Source organism: Oncorhynchus masou, chromosome 31 (assembly GCF_036934945.1).
Source record: "Oncorhynchus masou masou isolate Uvic2021 chromosome 31, UVic_Omas_1.1, whole genome shotgun sequence".
NCBI lineage: Eukaryota > Metazoa > Chordata > Actinopteri > Salmoniformes > Salmonidae > Oncorhynchus > Oncorhynchus masou.
Window position 1 is genome coordinate 32,017,742 of NC_088242.1, and position 16,873 is coordinate 32,034,614.

The 16,873-nt window shown below is 43.0% G+C and overlaps 1 protein-coding gene and 2 pseudogenes across 1 annotated transcript in view; 1 reads left to right on the forward strand and 2 right to left on the reverse strand.

The window, feature by feature from the left end:
* LOC135523803 (neurotrypsin-like) overlaps positions 1 to 16,873 on the forward strand; it is a 38,174-nt gene that overhangs the window by 13,348 nt on the left and 7,953 nt on the right. The window contains exons 2-4 of the mRNA XM_064950721.1: positions 1,615 to 1,657; positions 13,167 to 13,409; positions 16,704 to 16,842. Of these exons, the coding sequence (XP_064806793.1) occupies positions 1,615 to 1,657; positions 13,167 to 13,409; positions 16,704 to 16,842 (425 nt within the window). The remainder of the gene's footprint in view (positions 1 to 1,614; positions 1,658 to 13,166; positions 13,410 to 16,703; positions 16,843 to 16,873) is intronic.
* On the reverse strand, positions 2,544 to 4,598 carry LOC135523805 (E3 ubiquitin-protein ligase TRIM21-like; annotated as a pseudogene).
* On the reverse strand, positions 8,281 to 10,256 carry LOC135525160 (E3 ubiquitin-protein ligase TRIM21-like; annotated as a pseudogene).

A 16,873-nucleotide genomic window follows, 5' to 3' on the forward strand; every position in this document is an offset into this window, starting at 1 on the left:
AAATATCCCTAGAAAATATTCCTATTCATGAAAATCACAAATGAAATATATTGAGACACAGCTTAGCCTTTTGTTAATCACCCTGTCATCTCAGATTTTCAAAATATGCTTTACAGCCAAAGCTAGACAATAGCCTAGCATAGCATTATGTTTATCGATAGCCTAGCATAGCATTATGCCTTGCTAGCAGGTTTGTCACAAATCAGAAAAGCAATCAAATTAAATCATTTACCTTTGATGAACTTCGGATGTTTTCACTCACGAGACTCCCAGGTAGATAGCCAAAGTTAATTTTTTCCCAAAATATTATTTTTGTAGGCGAAATAGCTCCGTTTGTTCTTCACGTTTGGCTGAGAAATCGACCGGAAATTGCAGTCACGAAAACGGCAAAAAATATTCAAAATGAGCTCCATAATATCGACAGAAACATGGCAAACGTTGTTTATAATCCATCCTCAAGGTGTTTTTCTAATATCTATTCGATAATATATCCGTCGGGACAAGTTTTTCATTAAGACCGATTGGAGTAATGGCTACCTTTGTATTTTACTCGAGAATCTCTTTCGGAGCCCCCATGTGACCACTTACGCAATGTGGCCGCCTATGGCTTTTCTTCAACATAAATGCGTAAAACTACGTCACAATGCTGTAGACACCTTGGGGAATATGTAGAAAGCGTAAGCTGGTTCATAGCACACTCACAGTTCAATAGGGACTCATTGGAACGCAGCGCTTTCAAAACCTGGGGCACTTCCAGATTGGATTTTTCTCAGGCTTTCGCCTGCAACATCAGTTCTGTTATACTCACAGACAATATCTTTACAGTTTTGGAAACGTTAGAGTGTTTTCTATCCAAAGCTGTCAATTATATGCATATTCTAGCATCTTGCCCTGACAAAATATCCCGTTTAAAACGGGATTTTTTTTTCTTCCAAAAATGACAATACTGCTCCCTAGTACCAAGAGGTTTTAACTGCCTGTTTAGGGGCAGAACAACAGTTCAACGCTCTAACCACTAGGCTACCCTGCCGTATATAGTATCAGCAGAAACAGTCAGATAATTTCCTCCATTTCCTTCTCTCCTCGACTCTGACCTGGTTTCTGTGACTCTAAGAGACTGCACTACACAGCATTCTGTCAGATATCATCTGAAACTGTCTAAAACTCGGTTATTCAGTACCAGAGGAGGCTGGTGGAAGGAGCTATAGGAGGATGGGCTCTTGTATCAGCTGGAATGGAATTAATGGAACGGTATAAAAAAAACATCAAACATATGGAACATGTGAACATATGGTTCCATTTATTCCATTACAGCAATTACAATACTCCTAAAGCTCCTCACACCAGCCTCCACTGTTCAGTACCCAGGTATCTGTGTTCTGTATGCTTGTGTGTCTGTAATGTTTGTCTATGTGACTGGTAGGGATTTCACCTGCATCATCGGCACGCCACAAGACAAGCCCACTGAGCTAAAGCCTGTAACAGGCTTCGGGTCTTAGGCAAGGTCATGGGAGTCTATATAGAATTGATTAGTTCCGTAACAGATATGATGTGAAATATTGACAGTAGGTTGTGTAATCTGAAACTATGTCTGATGTGTTCCTCTTCTCTCAGGTGGTAGCTGATGACAGTTATTTAAACGAGGTGCAAAACACAGGTAGGCTAACAGTCACCTCTCTCCTCTTCTTCCTGTTCACTGATCTATTTCTTTGTGTTCTATAAAATGTGCCATCCCTTTTTCCCCCACTCATATTCTCTCCATTCCTACTCTCACTCCTCATGTTCTTATAACCTATTTTCCCCTCCTCCTATATCCCCGTCTCTATTCTCTCTATTCTCTCTATTCTCTCTATTCTCTCTATTCTCTCTCTCTCTCTGTGTGTGGTTGTGATCTGGGTGTGGTTCTCTCTCTCTCTCACTAGCAAAGACCAGCCAATTCATAATTTCTGGCCTCAATCCAAGTGCTCAAAATCCACAGAAGCACACACACACAAGCGCCCAAATCTCTACAGTGCTGCTGATTAATTGAGGCCTTTGAATGTTGTCACATCAAGGAAAAGAAACCCTGCCCCAACATCTGGCCAATCAGACAGCATGATAATCTGCAAGGCCCTCCTTGGCTTTGATAGCGTACAGTACATCAGTGTGCTTTATTATAGTGTAGCTGATGTTGTAGGTATGAGTGTGTCTCGTGTTTGTATGCACTGCCGGTATGTGTGCGAGGACAGACACATACCCACCCCCATATGGCTCAGCTCTGCATGTGTGAACCGTGTGAAAAACTCATTGTGGCGGGGGAATGGATTATGGGAGCTGAGAGAATGAGTGTTCCTGTGGTGATGGTTCCCATAGCGATGGAGGAGAGTCTGGTTGTCGTAGCAACACAGAGTGTTGGTTTCCCTAGCAATCAGTGTGTGACTAGGATGTTATGAGTTAATTTGGGTTTAGGTCAAATCTTTTGAGATCTGGCAGGGTCCATTAAACAAGAAGGCAACTAAAAAACATGATTTCCTTCGAAACAGCACATATTTCCAAATCATACGCAAGATTATTCTAAAATGTATTTCACACATTGTCTCACCACACTTGATAGAAAAAAGGAAAAATGATCAAATAACCAAAATGATCCAGTTAAAACACATCATAAACATCTGATGTAAAAGATAAGGTGAAAGTAAATTACAACTACTCTGTACTTTCAGTATGTTACAAACACTTAGACACACCTCACGCCACTACAATTTAACACACCATTACATTCAACAACATCATATTATATCAAAGACATTACTCCCATCAACACATTTTACAATTCCATTCATGTATGTATGTTTTCTTTCAAATGCCTAATTGAATAACACAGTCTGACAAATGACCAAATCATCATTAGGTTATACGGTCACATCTCTGACTGACAGCATTATGAATACATACGGCACAATAAAATCTGTGACCTTATTGGATCACTATTTATTCTGTGTGATTGACAGTAGAGATGACCAATGAGGCAGTGTTTTTACCACCAGCATTACCACCCGAGTTGAAGTATGTATAGAGCTTCACGGTGAAGTTGCAGCTAGTGAAAGAGTGGATGTGAGATCTGGCCTTTACATCATAAAAGGAGACTAGACCCTCCTCATAATCCACAAACACCCCCACTTTTTGGGGTGTCGGGGGCTTGCCGGAGAAGAAGGGCAGGTAGAAGAGGTTATCGTACATGTTTGCACAATACCAATGCCGGTGGTACCCACTCTTCAGACCCAGAGTCCAGAATCCATTCTCAGGGGTCAGTGGAAGCCAGCCCTTCCTGTTGGTAGACTTTCTAGCCACCCCTAACCTCCACCAAGTCTTCCCCTCTACCTGCACCTCATAGTAGAATCTCCCAGAGGAGGATTCATTCTTTCCCAGGATAGCGGGATTATAATCAAACCTCTCAGGTTTGTTAGGAAGTTTCTTTAGTACATCTCCCAGTGTCACTTGTTTTCCGTCCTCAGACACGTTGAGGTATGGAAATGCTGTATCAGGGTCCAGAGTCACATCCAGTGCGTACTGCTGCATCCTCTTCAGCTTGATGTCAGGCAACTTCTCGATCTCATTATGAAGTGTCTCCTCTAGTTGAGACACAACTCTCCTCACATTCTTCACATGTAGATAGTAGTGAACACTGATCTCAGACCGGTCCTTGGTGAATGTGGGGGTGCACAGGGATGGGGAACTCTGGAGGAGGTGGAGGTGGTCCTCGGTGTGTGAGAGCTGCTCCAGCTCGGTGCGTCTTCTCTTAAGCTCGGTATTTTCTTGCTCCAGCTCGTTAATCAGCCCTTTAGCCCGCCTGCCTTCAGCTTTCTGCTTCTCCTCAATCTCCACAATGAGCTCAGCCTGGCTTCTTTCAATGGAACGCACCAGAGCCTTGAAGACCTTTACACTGTCTGCTTTCTCTCTCTCTGCAACTGTCTTGCTGAGCTCTACAGAGTCTTTGATCTCCCTAACCTTCTGCCAGCGGTCATGGATCATCTGCCACATTTGTGCTATGGAGTTCCGCAGTTGATCCTTCTTCTTTCCAAACTCTTCCTCTAGAGGTACGGTGTGGTGAGTCTTGTGGTCTGTCTCAGTGCAGAACTGACACACACACGTTTGGTCAGTCCTACAGAACAGCTCCAGGAGTCTGTCGTGCTTCTTACACAACCTGTCTTCCAGGTTCTCCACAGGGTCGATCAGCTTGTGTCTTTTCAGGCCTGCAACTCTCTGATGAGGCTGCAAGTGAATCTCACAGTAAGAGGTCAGACACTCCAGGCAGGACTTCAGGGCTTTAAGCTTTCTCCCAGTACAGAGATCACAGGCCACTTCTCCGGGCTCGGCAGGGGACAAATCTCTGTCTCTGTCACTCATTCTTTTGAAATGATCTGCAACATTTCTCAGTGTTGTGTTGGTCTTTAGCTCTGGTCTTATGTAGAAAGTATGCTTACACAGTGGACACTGGCTCCGGCTAGTGGTATCCCAGTATCCACTAATACAAACCTTGAGACTGGCTCAGTGAACACATCCTGACAGATGGAGCACTGGAACTGATCTTCAGACAGGAAACTGCTAGAGGACGCCATTTCTGCAACACAAAGAGCAAGAGCAACCACATACTTATGTTCTGGAAGGAGTACAACCACAATTCAGTCTCCTTTTATCCAGACGAGGAAGAGTTTAAAAAGATGATGGATTCAGAAAGAATATACTTTACACTAACCAACAGTATATAATATAATACCGATAAATGAATCAGTCAGATATACACATTTCCATCAAAAATTCCCAGTTTAAAGAAGTGACCCCAGTAGTGATTTATAAACCATATAATGTAGTGGATGTTTGTCAGAACTGTTCTGTTCTCCTGTTTGTAGACTGTGTTTTGTGGTTGTGAACGAAATAGTTGTCATACTCTGTTGCTGATCGATATGTAATGTTACTGTTGTGACTATCTGTTTTTGCGTGTCTTTCCCTGAGACATGTACAACAAATGTGACTTCTGTGGTCAATGAAATGTAATTCCAGGAAAATGTAATAAACGGATATAATAAATCATCTTCATAAAATGCCTCTAATATTGTCGACAGAGATCATGGCTTTTAGCCAAGGGCGTAGCACATGAATACAGCTGAGGAAAACAGGAAGCACAGCGATTCTGGTAGAAATAAGCCATACCTGTTCGGGTAAACCCTCCCTCCAACTCGATCAGTACTTACTTGAGTTTGCTTGTGCCTTCTATTTCTCCATGAAAGGTGGAATCTGTGCAGGCTGCAGCTGTGTTGCTATCTTCGCGAGCAGGAACGTGCTTGTTACCGTGTGCAGTTTCCTGCTCTCAATTGAACTCTGACTTCAGCAAAGTGTCATCTCGTAACTCCTCCCTGCTCCTACTTCCCTATAGTAGGGAAGGCGTGTCATTAGCTTTAATCGTCCATAGTTATTTGCTTGAAAGTATACTGAAAAACAAAACAAAAAAGGTTCAGAAAATGCTCATTAACTCGTGGAGTACAATGGAACGGGGGATGAAGAGAAAGACGGAGAGGGAAGTGTAATGAGATGAGCAGAAGGAAGAGACGGTGTGTACAGTAGGAGGAAGTATAGCACAGTAGTTTGTTTCATACAGGCTTCTCCTATCGGCTGTGATATTCCCCAGAGATGATAGGTCAGTTTTATATAAGCCTCTACTATCGGCTGTGATATTCCCCAGAGATGATAGGTCAGTTTTATACAGGCCTCTACTATCGGCTGTGATATTCCCCAGAGATGATAGGTCAGTTTTATATAAGCCTCTACTATCGGCTGTGATATTCCCCAGAGATGATAAGTCAGTTTTATATAAGCATCTACTATTGGCTGTGATATTCCCCAGAGATGATAGGTCAGTTTTATATAAGCCTCTACTATCGGCTGTGATATTCCCCAGAGATGATAGGTCAGTTTTATACAAGCCTCTACTATCGGCTGTGATATTCCCCAGAGATGATAGGTCAGTTTTATACAGGCCTCTACTATCGGCTGTGATATTCCCCAGAGATGATAAGTCAGTTTTATATAAGCATCTACTATCGGCTGTGACATTCCCCAGAGATGATAGGTCAGTTTTATATAAGCCTCTACTATCGGCTGTGATATTCCCCAGAGATGATAGGTCAGGTTTATATAAGCCTCTACTATCGGCTGTGATATTCCCCAGAGATGATAGGTCAGTTTTATATAAGCCTCTACTATCGGCTGTGATATTCCCCAGAGATGATAGGTCAGTTTTATACAGGCCTCTACTATCGGCTGTGATATTCCCCAGAGATGATAGGTCAGTTTTATATAAGCCTCTACTATCGGTTGTGATATTCCCCAGAGATGATAGGTCAGTTTTATATAAGCCTCTACTATCGGTGTGATATTCCCCAGAGATGATAGGTCAGTTTTATATAAGCCTCTACTATCGGCTGTGATATTCCCCAGAGATGATAGGTCAGTTTTATATAAGCCTCTACTATCGGCTGTGATATTCCCCAGAGATGATAGGTCAGTTTTATACAGGCCTCTACTATTGGCTGTGATATTCCCCAGAGATGATAGGTCAGTTTTATATAAGCCTCTACTATCGGTTGTGATATTCCCCCGAGATGATAGGTCAGTTTTATATAAGCCTCTACTATCGGTTGTGATATTCCCCCGAGATGATAGGTCAGTTTTATATAAGCCTCTACTATCGGCTGTGATATTCCCCAGAGATGATAGGTCAGTTTTATATAAGCCTCTACTATCGGCTGTGATATTCCCCAGAGATGATAGGTCAGTTTTATACAGGCCTCTACTATTGGCTGTGATATTCCCCAGAGATGATAGGTCAGTTTTATATAAGCCTCTACTATTGGTTGTGATATTCCCCAGAGATGATAGGTCAGTTTTATATAAGCCTCTACTATCGGCTGTGATATTCACCAGAGATGATAGGTCAGTTTTATACAGGCCTCTACTATTGGCTGTGATATTCCCCAGAGATGATAGGTCAGTTTTATATAAGCCTCTACTATTGGTTGTGATATTCCCCAGAGATGATAGGTCAGTTTTATATAAGCCTCTACTATCGGCTGTGATATTCACCAGAGATGATAGGTCAGTTTTATACAGGCCTCTACTATCAGCTGTGATATTGCCCAGAGATGATAGGTCAGTTTTATATAAGCCTCTACTATTGGTTGTGATATTCCCCAGAGATGATAGGTCAGTCTTATACAGGCCTCTACTATCGGCTGTGATATTCCCCAGAGATGATAGGTCAGTTTTATATAAGCCTCTACTATCGGTTGTGATATTCCCCAGAGATGATAGGTCAGTTTTATACAGGCCTCTACTATCGGCTGTGATATTCCCCAGAGATGATAGGTCAGTTTTATATAAGCCTCTACTATCGGCTGTGATATTCCCCAGAGATGATAGGTCAGTTTTATATAAGCATCTACTATCGGCTGTGACATTCCCCAGAGATGATAGGTCAGTTTTATATAAGCCTCTACTATCGGCTGTGATATTCCCCAGAGATGATAGGTCAGTTTTATACAGGCCTTTACTATCGGCTGTGATATTCCCAAGAGATGATAGGTTAGTTTTGGCATTTAGTGGATTTATTGAGTCTTTTAAGGTTGTCTGGCAGTAAGCCAATACAAAAGTACAAAAAACGATTCAGTACACCTAATATTCCAACACAGTGTCAGGATTTGGCCAGGGTTGTTCCGGGTTTTGGTCACTAGATGCCCCCATTGTGCTTTTTGACCTTATGTTTTTTCCCTTGTTCCCCATTATTATTTGCACCTGTGCCTCGTTTCCCCTGATTGTATTTAAACCCTTAGTTTCCCTCAGTTCTGTGCTCTGTGTTTGTATGTTAGCACCCAGCCCTAGTGTTCTGTGTTTTCTTGTCGATTCCGGTGGATGCTCTTGTGGAATTCTGTTTTTGAGTATCTCTTGAGGCTTTTTTGTGCTATTCCTACCACCTTTTGGATTTGCCATTTTTGTATTGAAGGACTTCTCCTTTTTTTACTTTATTAAATACACCGTCTTAAGTACTGCTGTGTCTGCCTCATCTTCTGGGTTCTGCTGACTATTCGTGGCTCAGTTGGTTAAGTGACTGCTTCTCACTCCGGAGACCCAGGTTCGTAACCAGGTCCTGACACACAGTACACCCCCATTATCTTACACAGCACATACATAACCAAGACTATAATACATTAGATTATTTACTCATCATTGCATGATAAAATTATATCAACAAACTAATTGCACATAAAATGTGCTAAATTCCGACATTTTATTCAGTCTGTGTGATTGACAGGACAGATGACCAATGAGGCTGAGTTTGGACCCTCAGAATTATTACAAGGGTTGAAATACGGATAGAGTTTCTCAGTGAAGGTGTTGCCAGTGAAAGAGTAGATATGAGACCTGGCCTCCACATTATAGAAGGAGATCTGACCCTCCTCATAATCCACAAACACCCCCACCTTCTGGAGCTTCTCTCTCAGGGAAATGGGGACACGAGTATAGTTGCAGGCCTGGTACTTATTTTTACCTCTCATATACACAGTCCACTGTCCACCCTCAGGGCTCTCAGTTGTAGGTTCTTTTCTCATGATGGACTCTTTGGCCACTCCAAAAATCCACTCAATCTTCCCCTTTACCTGCACCTCATAGTAGAATCCCCCTGAGGAGAAGCCCTCCTTTCCCAGGACAGAGTATAAACAATCAAACCTCTTTGGGTTGTCAGTGAGAAGCTGTGGTCCTTCTTCATATCTCACTTGTTTCCTGTCCTCAGACAGGATGAGACAGCGATGTGCTGTATCAGGGTCTAGAGTCACATCCACTGCACACCTCTGCATCCTCATCAGCTCGGCATCATACAACTTCTCCATCTCTTTGATAATTGTCTCCTCCAGCTGAGACAAAGTTCTCCTCATGATCCCTGCACACAGTGCACTGTGAACACTGATCTCAGACCAGTCCTTGGTGTTGGTGGGGGGGCTCAGAGATAGGGAGCTTTGGAGGAGGTGGAGGTGATCCTCAGTGTGTGAGAGCTGCTTCAGCTCAGTGCGTCTCCTCAGTAGCTCATTAATTTCCTGCTCCAGCTCTTTAATGAACCCTTCAGCCTGCATCTCTGATACTTTCTGCTTCTCCTCAACCACCTCAATGAGCTCAGCCTGGCTTCTCTCAATGGAGCGCACCAGATTAGAGAAGATCTGCATGCTGTCCGCTATCTCTCTCTCTGTGTCTCTCTTCCTAAACTGTACTAAGTGTTTAATCTTCTGAACCTTCTGCAGTCGCTCATGGATCATCTGCTGCACTTGTGCCTCCGTCTTCCCAAGTTGAGCCTTCCTCTCTCCACACTCTTCCTCTCTCGACACTCTTCCTCTAGAGGGACAATGTGGTGAGTCTTGTGGTCTGTCTCAGTACAGAACTGACACACTCATGTCTGGTCAGTCCTACAGAACAGCTCCAGGAGTCTGCCATGCTTCTTACACAACCTGTCTTCCAGGTTCTCCACAGGGTTGATCAGCTTGTGTCTCTTCATGCCTGCAACTCTCTGATGAGGCTGCAGGTGAATTTCACAGAAAGAGGTCAGACACTCCAGGCAGGACTTCAGGGCCTTGAGCTTCGTCCCAGTGCAGACATCACAGGCCACTTCTCCAGACTCTGTAAGACTTTGGTTTGGGCTGCCGGGAGCTTCCACTTGAACTGACCTCCTGAACTGAGCAGCCATCTCAGAAATGAAGGTATTGACGAGAAGCTCAGGTCTCGTGAAGAACTTATACTTACACATTGGACACTGGCACAGGTCAGTGGTATCCCAGTATCTGCTGATACAGACCTTGCAGAAGTTGTGTCCACATGGAGTGGAAACGGGCTCAGTGAACATATCCAGACAAATAGAGCACTGGAACTGATCTTCAGACAGGAAACATCTAGGGGATGACATTTCTGGAACACAGAACAAACACATCAAACGACATGCTAGAATGTGTCAGCATTTAGACAGTAAACGTTGTACTTGTCCTTTTCCTCACTCTCATAGTGACCTTGGTGTCTTCAGTTCAGTTCCCACTCTCACTCACAAGGTTTTGCTATCTCCCTATTAAGCATCTTCACCATCTCATCTCGCTACTCACCCGAGTGTTTGTTATTCCCTTTTATATCTCTATGAAAGGTAGACTGTCAGCTGCAGTGTTCTTTTTGGGAGTTGCTGGAGAAAGTTTGTTTCTGTGTGCAGATGCCAGCTCTATATTTAACTTTCACTACAGCAAAGTGACATCATTTAACTCTACCCTGCTCTGCTCTTTGCAAATATTTGCCCTTAAAGGGACAGAGTTGATATTTTACCAGCCTGTCTAAAGTCTCTTCTGATGTTTTTCCTCTCATCATTTTGTATTGTAATTTGGTGATTATTTGAATCAGCTGTGTAGTTTTAGGGCAAAAAACAAAATGTGCTCCCCTTGTGGTCCCGAGGACCGTGTTTGGGAAACCATGCTCTATCGTGTGTGGGACGTCATCTAATATAATCATTTAGCTGCTATAAATTCTTGATTGAAGCCTTGGGTAATGAACCTGTTTACGACACAATTGTCTGGAAAGCCTCAATGCTTTAGGAAGCTTCATTTCCCCATCACTAATTCATACCAGAACGCAGAGGAATGTGTCAAAATTGTGAAGTAGTTTACTTCAAAGCAGTGTGTCGATGCTTGTATCTATCAGAGTCGTGTGTATAGGTGGCAGGGAAGTCAGGATCAGGAGAATCAAACTTAGTGGAATGGAATTGTTTAATGACTTTAAACAAAACATAACTCCAAAACTATGAATAATATAAAACAAAGTGGGTACGAGGACCCGTCACGCACCAATACAAACAAGAAATATGAACAACAAAAATCACTGACAAAGACATGAGGGGAAAACAGAGGGTTAAATACATAACAGGTAATGAATGGGATTGAAACCAGGTGTGTAGGAAGACAAGACAAAACCAATGGGAAATGAAAAATGGATCAATGATGGCTAGAAAACCGGTGACGTCGAATGCCGAGCACCGTCCGAACAAGGAGAGGCATCGACTTCGGCAGAAGTCGTGACAGTATCACTTTATCAGAACCATGTGATCAATGACATCCAACGCGTATTTTTGTCAAACAACTACCTGATTGGTTTGTTAGAAGACAAAAAGGCTACCCTGCGCAGGCGCTACGGTGTGTGGGACGTCATCTATAATAATTTGGCTGATCTAAATTCTTTTGACAAGCAGGTGCCGCTAGTGTACACTGTGTTGCTCAAAGCCTCAAGCAATGAAAAGTTTCAAATACAATTGGCTGGGCCTTAATGCTTCAAGAAGCTTTGTTTCCCCATCACTAGTAAATATCACTTAATTTGCATATACCCTGCCCATTCCCCTCCCCAATAATCCCAATTTGTGCCACCCATAAGTGAAAGACCTACATAACCATAAGGTTATAGAAAAGAACAGAAGTGTGAAGTTAGTTCTACCTACAGGTTATGGAAAATGTGCTCTTATAGTTTTGCTCCAGTAGGTTTTTTCAAGGAGAAAGCCCCAAACTTCCATGTCAAAAATAATAAATCACTTTAGTAATTACTACAGTAATGTCCCCAAAAACACTATAGCAATTATTACAGTAAACCAAAACACTACAGTAAATATTACGGTATACTACAGTTTGCAAAAACACTACAGTAAATACTATAGTATATATTTCTCTTTTTTACTACAGTATTTATGCTATAGTAAACTAGAGGAAACACTACAGTGAATACTATAGTATTCACTACAATATGTTTTCATGTGGGTCCCTCTCCTTTTTTCTCTCTTCCTCTTCCAGATTGGAATGAGGTATGATGGGTAAGGGCTACAGCCTCTGGAAAGAGAAAGAGAGAGAGAGAGAGAGAGAGAGAGCGTGCGTGTGCGTGTGCGTGTGTGTGTGTGTGTTTGTGTGTGTGTGTGCATGGCATGATTAGATGATGTTCAAGGACAGCCAAGCTGTGTGTGAGAGATAACACTGGTCCTGGCTATTGCAGCTCCTCTCTCTGTCCTAGCTATTAATCACAGTGTGTGTGTGTGTGTGTGTGTGTGTGTGTGTGTGTGTGTGTGTGTGTGTGTGTGTGTGTGTGTGTGTGTGTGTGTGTGTGTGTGTGTGTGTGTGTGTGTGTGTGTGTGTGCGCGTGTGTGTGCGTGCATGTATGTCTGTGATTGTTTGGGTCTGGCAGAGTGTGAGTTGCTTAGCTACTATAGAGTCTGATCCTGCTACTCAATGGAAAGTCTAATACATCTCTCTCTCTACTAATACTGCTCTAATTACTGCCTGGGAGATTATTGTTGTTGTGTGTGTGTGGGTGGGGGGGTTGGGGTAGCATAATTTTCGTGTCAGCAGCAGTTTTATTTAGCCTTTGTTGTTTATGCCTCTTCCACTAATTCCCCCTCTACAGTACAGAGTGTACACTCCTTAGAGACCCTCAGACTACAGACTGTACCCTCCTTAAGGACCCTCTGCTGTGTGTCCTCCTTCATTTTGAGTAAGAATGGGAGTGGGAGGTGAAGGGATTTCAACATGGATCAGTTGAGTAACCGTATTACAGAGGTCCCCTGCTGTGTCATCGGAAAGTGGACATTAATATGTCTTGTAACTGTCTGTACATGAATATAGGAGAAGCAAGGCGATTTTCCATTTTGAATCAGGACTCTCCATCTCCCTCTCTCTCTTCAGCTCCTCTTCTCTCCCTCTCTCTCTTCAGCTCCTCTTCTCTCCCTCTCTCTCTTCAGCTCCTCTTCTCTCCCTCTCTCTCCAGGTCCTCTTCTCTCCCTCTCTCTTCAGCTCCTCTTCTCTCCCTCTCTCTCCAGGTCCTCTTCTCTCCCTCTCTCTTCAGCTCCTCTTCTCTCCCTCTCTCTCCAGGTCCACTGCCCTGCTATGAAGGGTTTACAGCTCTACTGTAACATTGTCCCTTTTCTCCTCACCTTCCACAACTGTCTTTCTCTATCTCTCCTCCAAGCTCCTTGCTCCTGTTCCAAGGGTTTTTCAAAGCTGGGTTACTAACATTATCCTCTCTCTCTCTCTCTCTCTCTCTCTCTCTCTCTCACTCTCTCACTCTCTCTCTCTATTCAGCCCCTCTCTCCTGTTCGGAGGGTTTTACAGAGCTGGGTTACTATAATGGCTCTGTGTCTCAGACGGACTCTGGCGCTCTCTGCCTGCGGTGGACAGAGTTTCCAGACTACGTGCTGCAGTACCCTGGCCGAGGCCTTGGGGAGCACAGCTACTGCCGTAACCCTGACAGAGAGTCCAACCCCTGGTGCTTCTTCAGGCAGACCTCTGGGGCCATCGGCTGGTCTTACTGCGACTGCCACCAGGGTAGGTCGACAGCACATATGTGAAATAGGCATATTAAATAAATGCAGTAGTTTGTGTGTATATACAGTACCAGTCAAAAGTTTGGACACACCTACTCATTCCAGGGTTTTTCTTTATTTTTGAAACTGAAAATGAAATTACACATATGGAATCATGTAGTAACCAAAAAAGTGTTAAACAAATCCAAATATATTTTATATTTGAGATTCTTAAAAGTATCCACCCTTTGCCTTGATGACAGCTTTGCATAGTTTTGATGTCTTCATTATTGTTCTTCAATGTAGAAAATAATAAAAAATAAAGAAAAACCCTGGAATGAGTAGGTGTGTCCAAACCTATGTCTGGTACTGTCTATATATATACAAAACATTAAGAACGCCTTCCTAATATTGAGTTGCACTCCCCCTTTTGCCCTCAGAACAGTCTCAATTCATCAGGGCATGGACTCTACAAGGTGTCAAAAGCGTTCCACAGGGATGCTGGCCCATATGGACTCCAATGCTTCCCACAATTGGCTGGGTGTGTCCTTTGGGTGGTGGACCATTCTTAATACACACGGGAAACTGTTGAGCATGAAAAACTCAGCAGCGTTGCAGTTCTTGACACACTCACACCAGTGTGCCTGGCACCTACTACGATACCCTGTTCAAAGGGATTTAAACCTTTTGTCTTGCCCATTCACCCTCTGAATGGCACACATACACAATCCATGTCTCAATTGTCCAACCTAAATTGTTTAACATGTCTCCTCCCCTTCATCTGTATGGATTGAAGTGGATTTAATGTGACATCAATAAGGGATGATAGCTTTCACCTGGATTCACCTGTGCAGTCTGTGTCATGGAAAGTGCAGGTGTTTTTGATGTTTTGTACACTCAGTGTATATATATATTGTGCATTCGGAAAGTATTCAGACCCCTTCACTTGTTCCACGTTTTGTTACGTCAGAGCCTTATTCTAAAATTGAATGAAATACATTTTTCCTCATCATTTTACACACAATACCACATAATGACAAAACAAAAACAGGATTATGTCAAGGCATGGATCTGGGTTAGGGTACCAAAACATTTCTGCAGCAATGAAGGTCCCCAAGAACACAGTGGCCTCCATCATTCTTAAATGGAAGAAGTTTGGAACCACCAAGATTCTTCTCAGAGCTGGCCGCCCGGCCAAACTGAGCAACCTGGGGAGAAGGTCTTGGTCAGGGAGATGTTTATATATCTGGCATTACTCATCTCAAATGTAGACACTGTATTCTATACTATTCAACGGTATCTCAGTCACTTAATAATGTTTACATATCTTGCATTACTCATCTCATATGTATATACTGTATTCTATACTATTCAACGGTATCTCAGTCACTTAATAATGTTTACATATCTTGCATTACTCATCTCATATGTATATACTGTATTCTATACTATTCTATGTATCAAATCAAATTGTATTTGTCACATACACGTGGTTAGCAGATGTTAATGCCAGTGTAGATAAATGCTTGTGCTTCTACTTCCGACAGTGCAGTAATAACCAACAAGTAATCTAACCTAACAATTTCACAACAACTACCTTATACACACAAGTGTAAAGGAATGAAGAATATGTACATAAAAATATATGAATGAGTGATGGTACAGAACGGCATAGGCAAGATGCAGTAGATGGTATTGAGTACTTTATATACATATGAGATGAGTAATGTAGGGTATGTAAACATTATATGAAGTGGCATTGTTTAAAGTGGTTAGTGAATCATTTTTTTTCATCAATTTTTACATTGTTAATGTGGCTGGAGTTGAGTCAGTATGTTAGCAACAGCCACTCAATGTTAGTGGTGGCTGTTTAACAGTCTGATGGCCTTGAGATAGAAGCTGTTTTTCAGTCTCTCGGTCCCTGCTTTGATGCACCTGTACTGACCTCGCCTTCTGGATGATAGCGGGGTGAACAGGCAGTGGCTCGGGTGGTTGTTGTCCTTGATGATCTTTATGGCCTTCCTGTGACATCGGGTGGTGTTGGTATCTTAGTCCACTCTGAGATCGATCATCCATAAGTATATAGTCTTAATTCATTCCAACTTAGATTTGTGTGTATTGGGTACATGTGTGTATTGGGTACATGTTGTGTAATTTGTTAGATATTACTGCACTGTCGGAGCTAGAAGCACAAGCATTTCGCTACACCCGCAATAACATCTGCTCGTCGCGTGTATGTGACCAATAAAATGTGATTTGATTTGAACCTGATGGTCACTCTGACAGAGCTCCAGAGTTCCTCTGTGGAGATGGGAGAACCATCCAGAAGAACAACCATCTCTGCAGCACGCCACCAATCAGGCCTTTATGGTAGAGTGGCCAGATCGAAGCCACTCCTCAGTAAGAGGCACATGACAACCCGCTTGGAGTTTGCCAAAAGTCACCGAAAGAACTCACACACCATGAGAAACAAGATTCTCTGGTCCGGTGAAACCAAGATTGAACTCTTTGGCCTGAATGCCAAGCCTCATGTCTGGAGGAAATCAGGCACCGCTCATCACCTGGCCAATACCATCCCTACGGTGAAGCATGGTGGTGGCAGCATCATGTTATCAGCGGCAGGGACTGGGAGACTATTCAGGTTTGAGGGAAAGATGAATGGAGCAAAGTACAGAGAGATCCTAAATAAAATTCTGCTCCAGAAGGCTCAGGTCATCAGACTGGGGCGAAGGTTCACCTTCCAACAGGACAACAACCCTAAGCACACAGTCAAGACAACGCTGGAGTGGCTTAGGGACAAGTGTCTGAATGTCCTTTAGTGGCCCAACCTGAGTTCAAACCCGATCTCTGGAGAGACCTGAAAATAGTTGTGCAGCGACGCTCCCCATCCAACCTGACAGAGCTTGAGAGGATCTGCAGAGAAGAATGGGAGAAACTCCCTCAAGAAGACTCACGGTTGTAATCGCTGCCAAAGGTGCTTCAACAAAGTACTGAGTAAAGGGTCTGAATTATGTACACGTGATATTTCAGTTTTTTATTTTTAATAAATTAGTAAATGTTTATAAAAACACATTTTTGCTTTGTCATTATGGGGTATTGTGTGTAAATTGATGAGGGAAAAAAACTATTTAATCAAATTTAGAATAAGGCTGTAATGTAACAAAATGTGAAAAAGGTGAAGGGGTTTTGAAACTTTCCAAATGACAAATAGCAAATAATTTGGACATAATATTTGGATTTGATGAGATTCCTGTCATGTGTCTTTCTTCCAGATTGTTGATTGGCTGATGTACATGTCCATCTCTCCCTCTCCTAGGTGCAGCTCGGCTGGTAGGCGGGACATCGTCAGGAAGTGGACGTGTGGAGGTGTACCTGAATGGCCAGTGGGGGGCAGTGTGTGACTCTCATTGGACAGACAGAGATGCCAGTGTGATCTGCAGACAGCTGGGACTGGGGTAAGAGAGATGTGTGTGGTAGGGGTGTGTA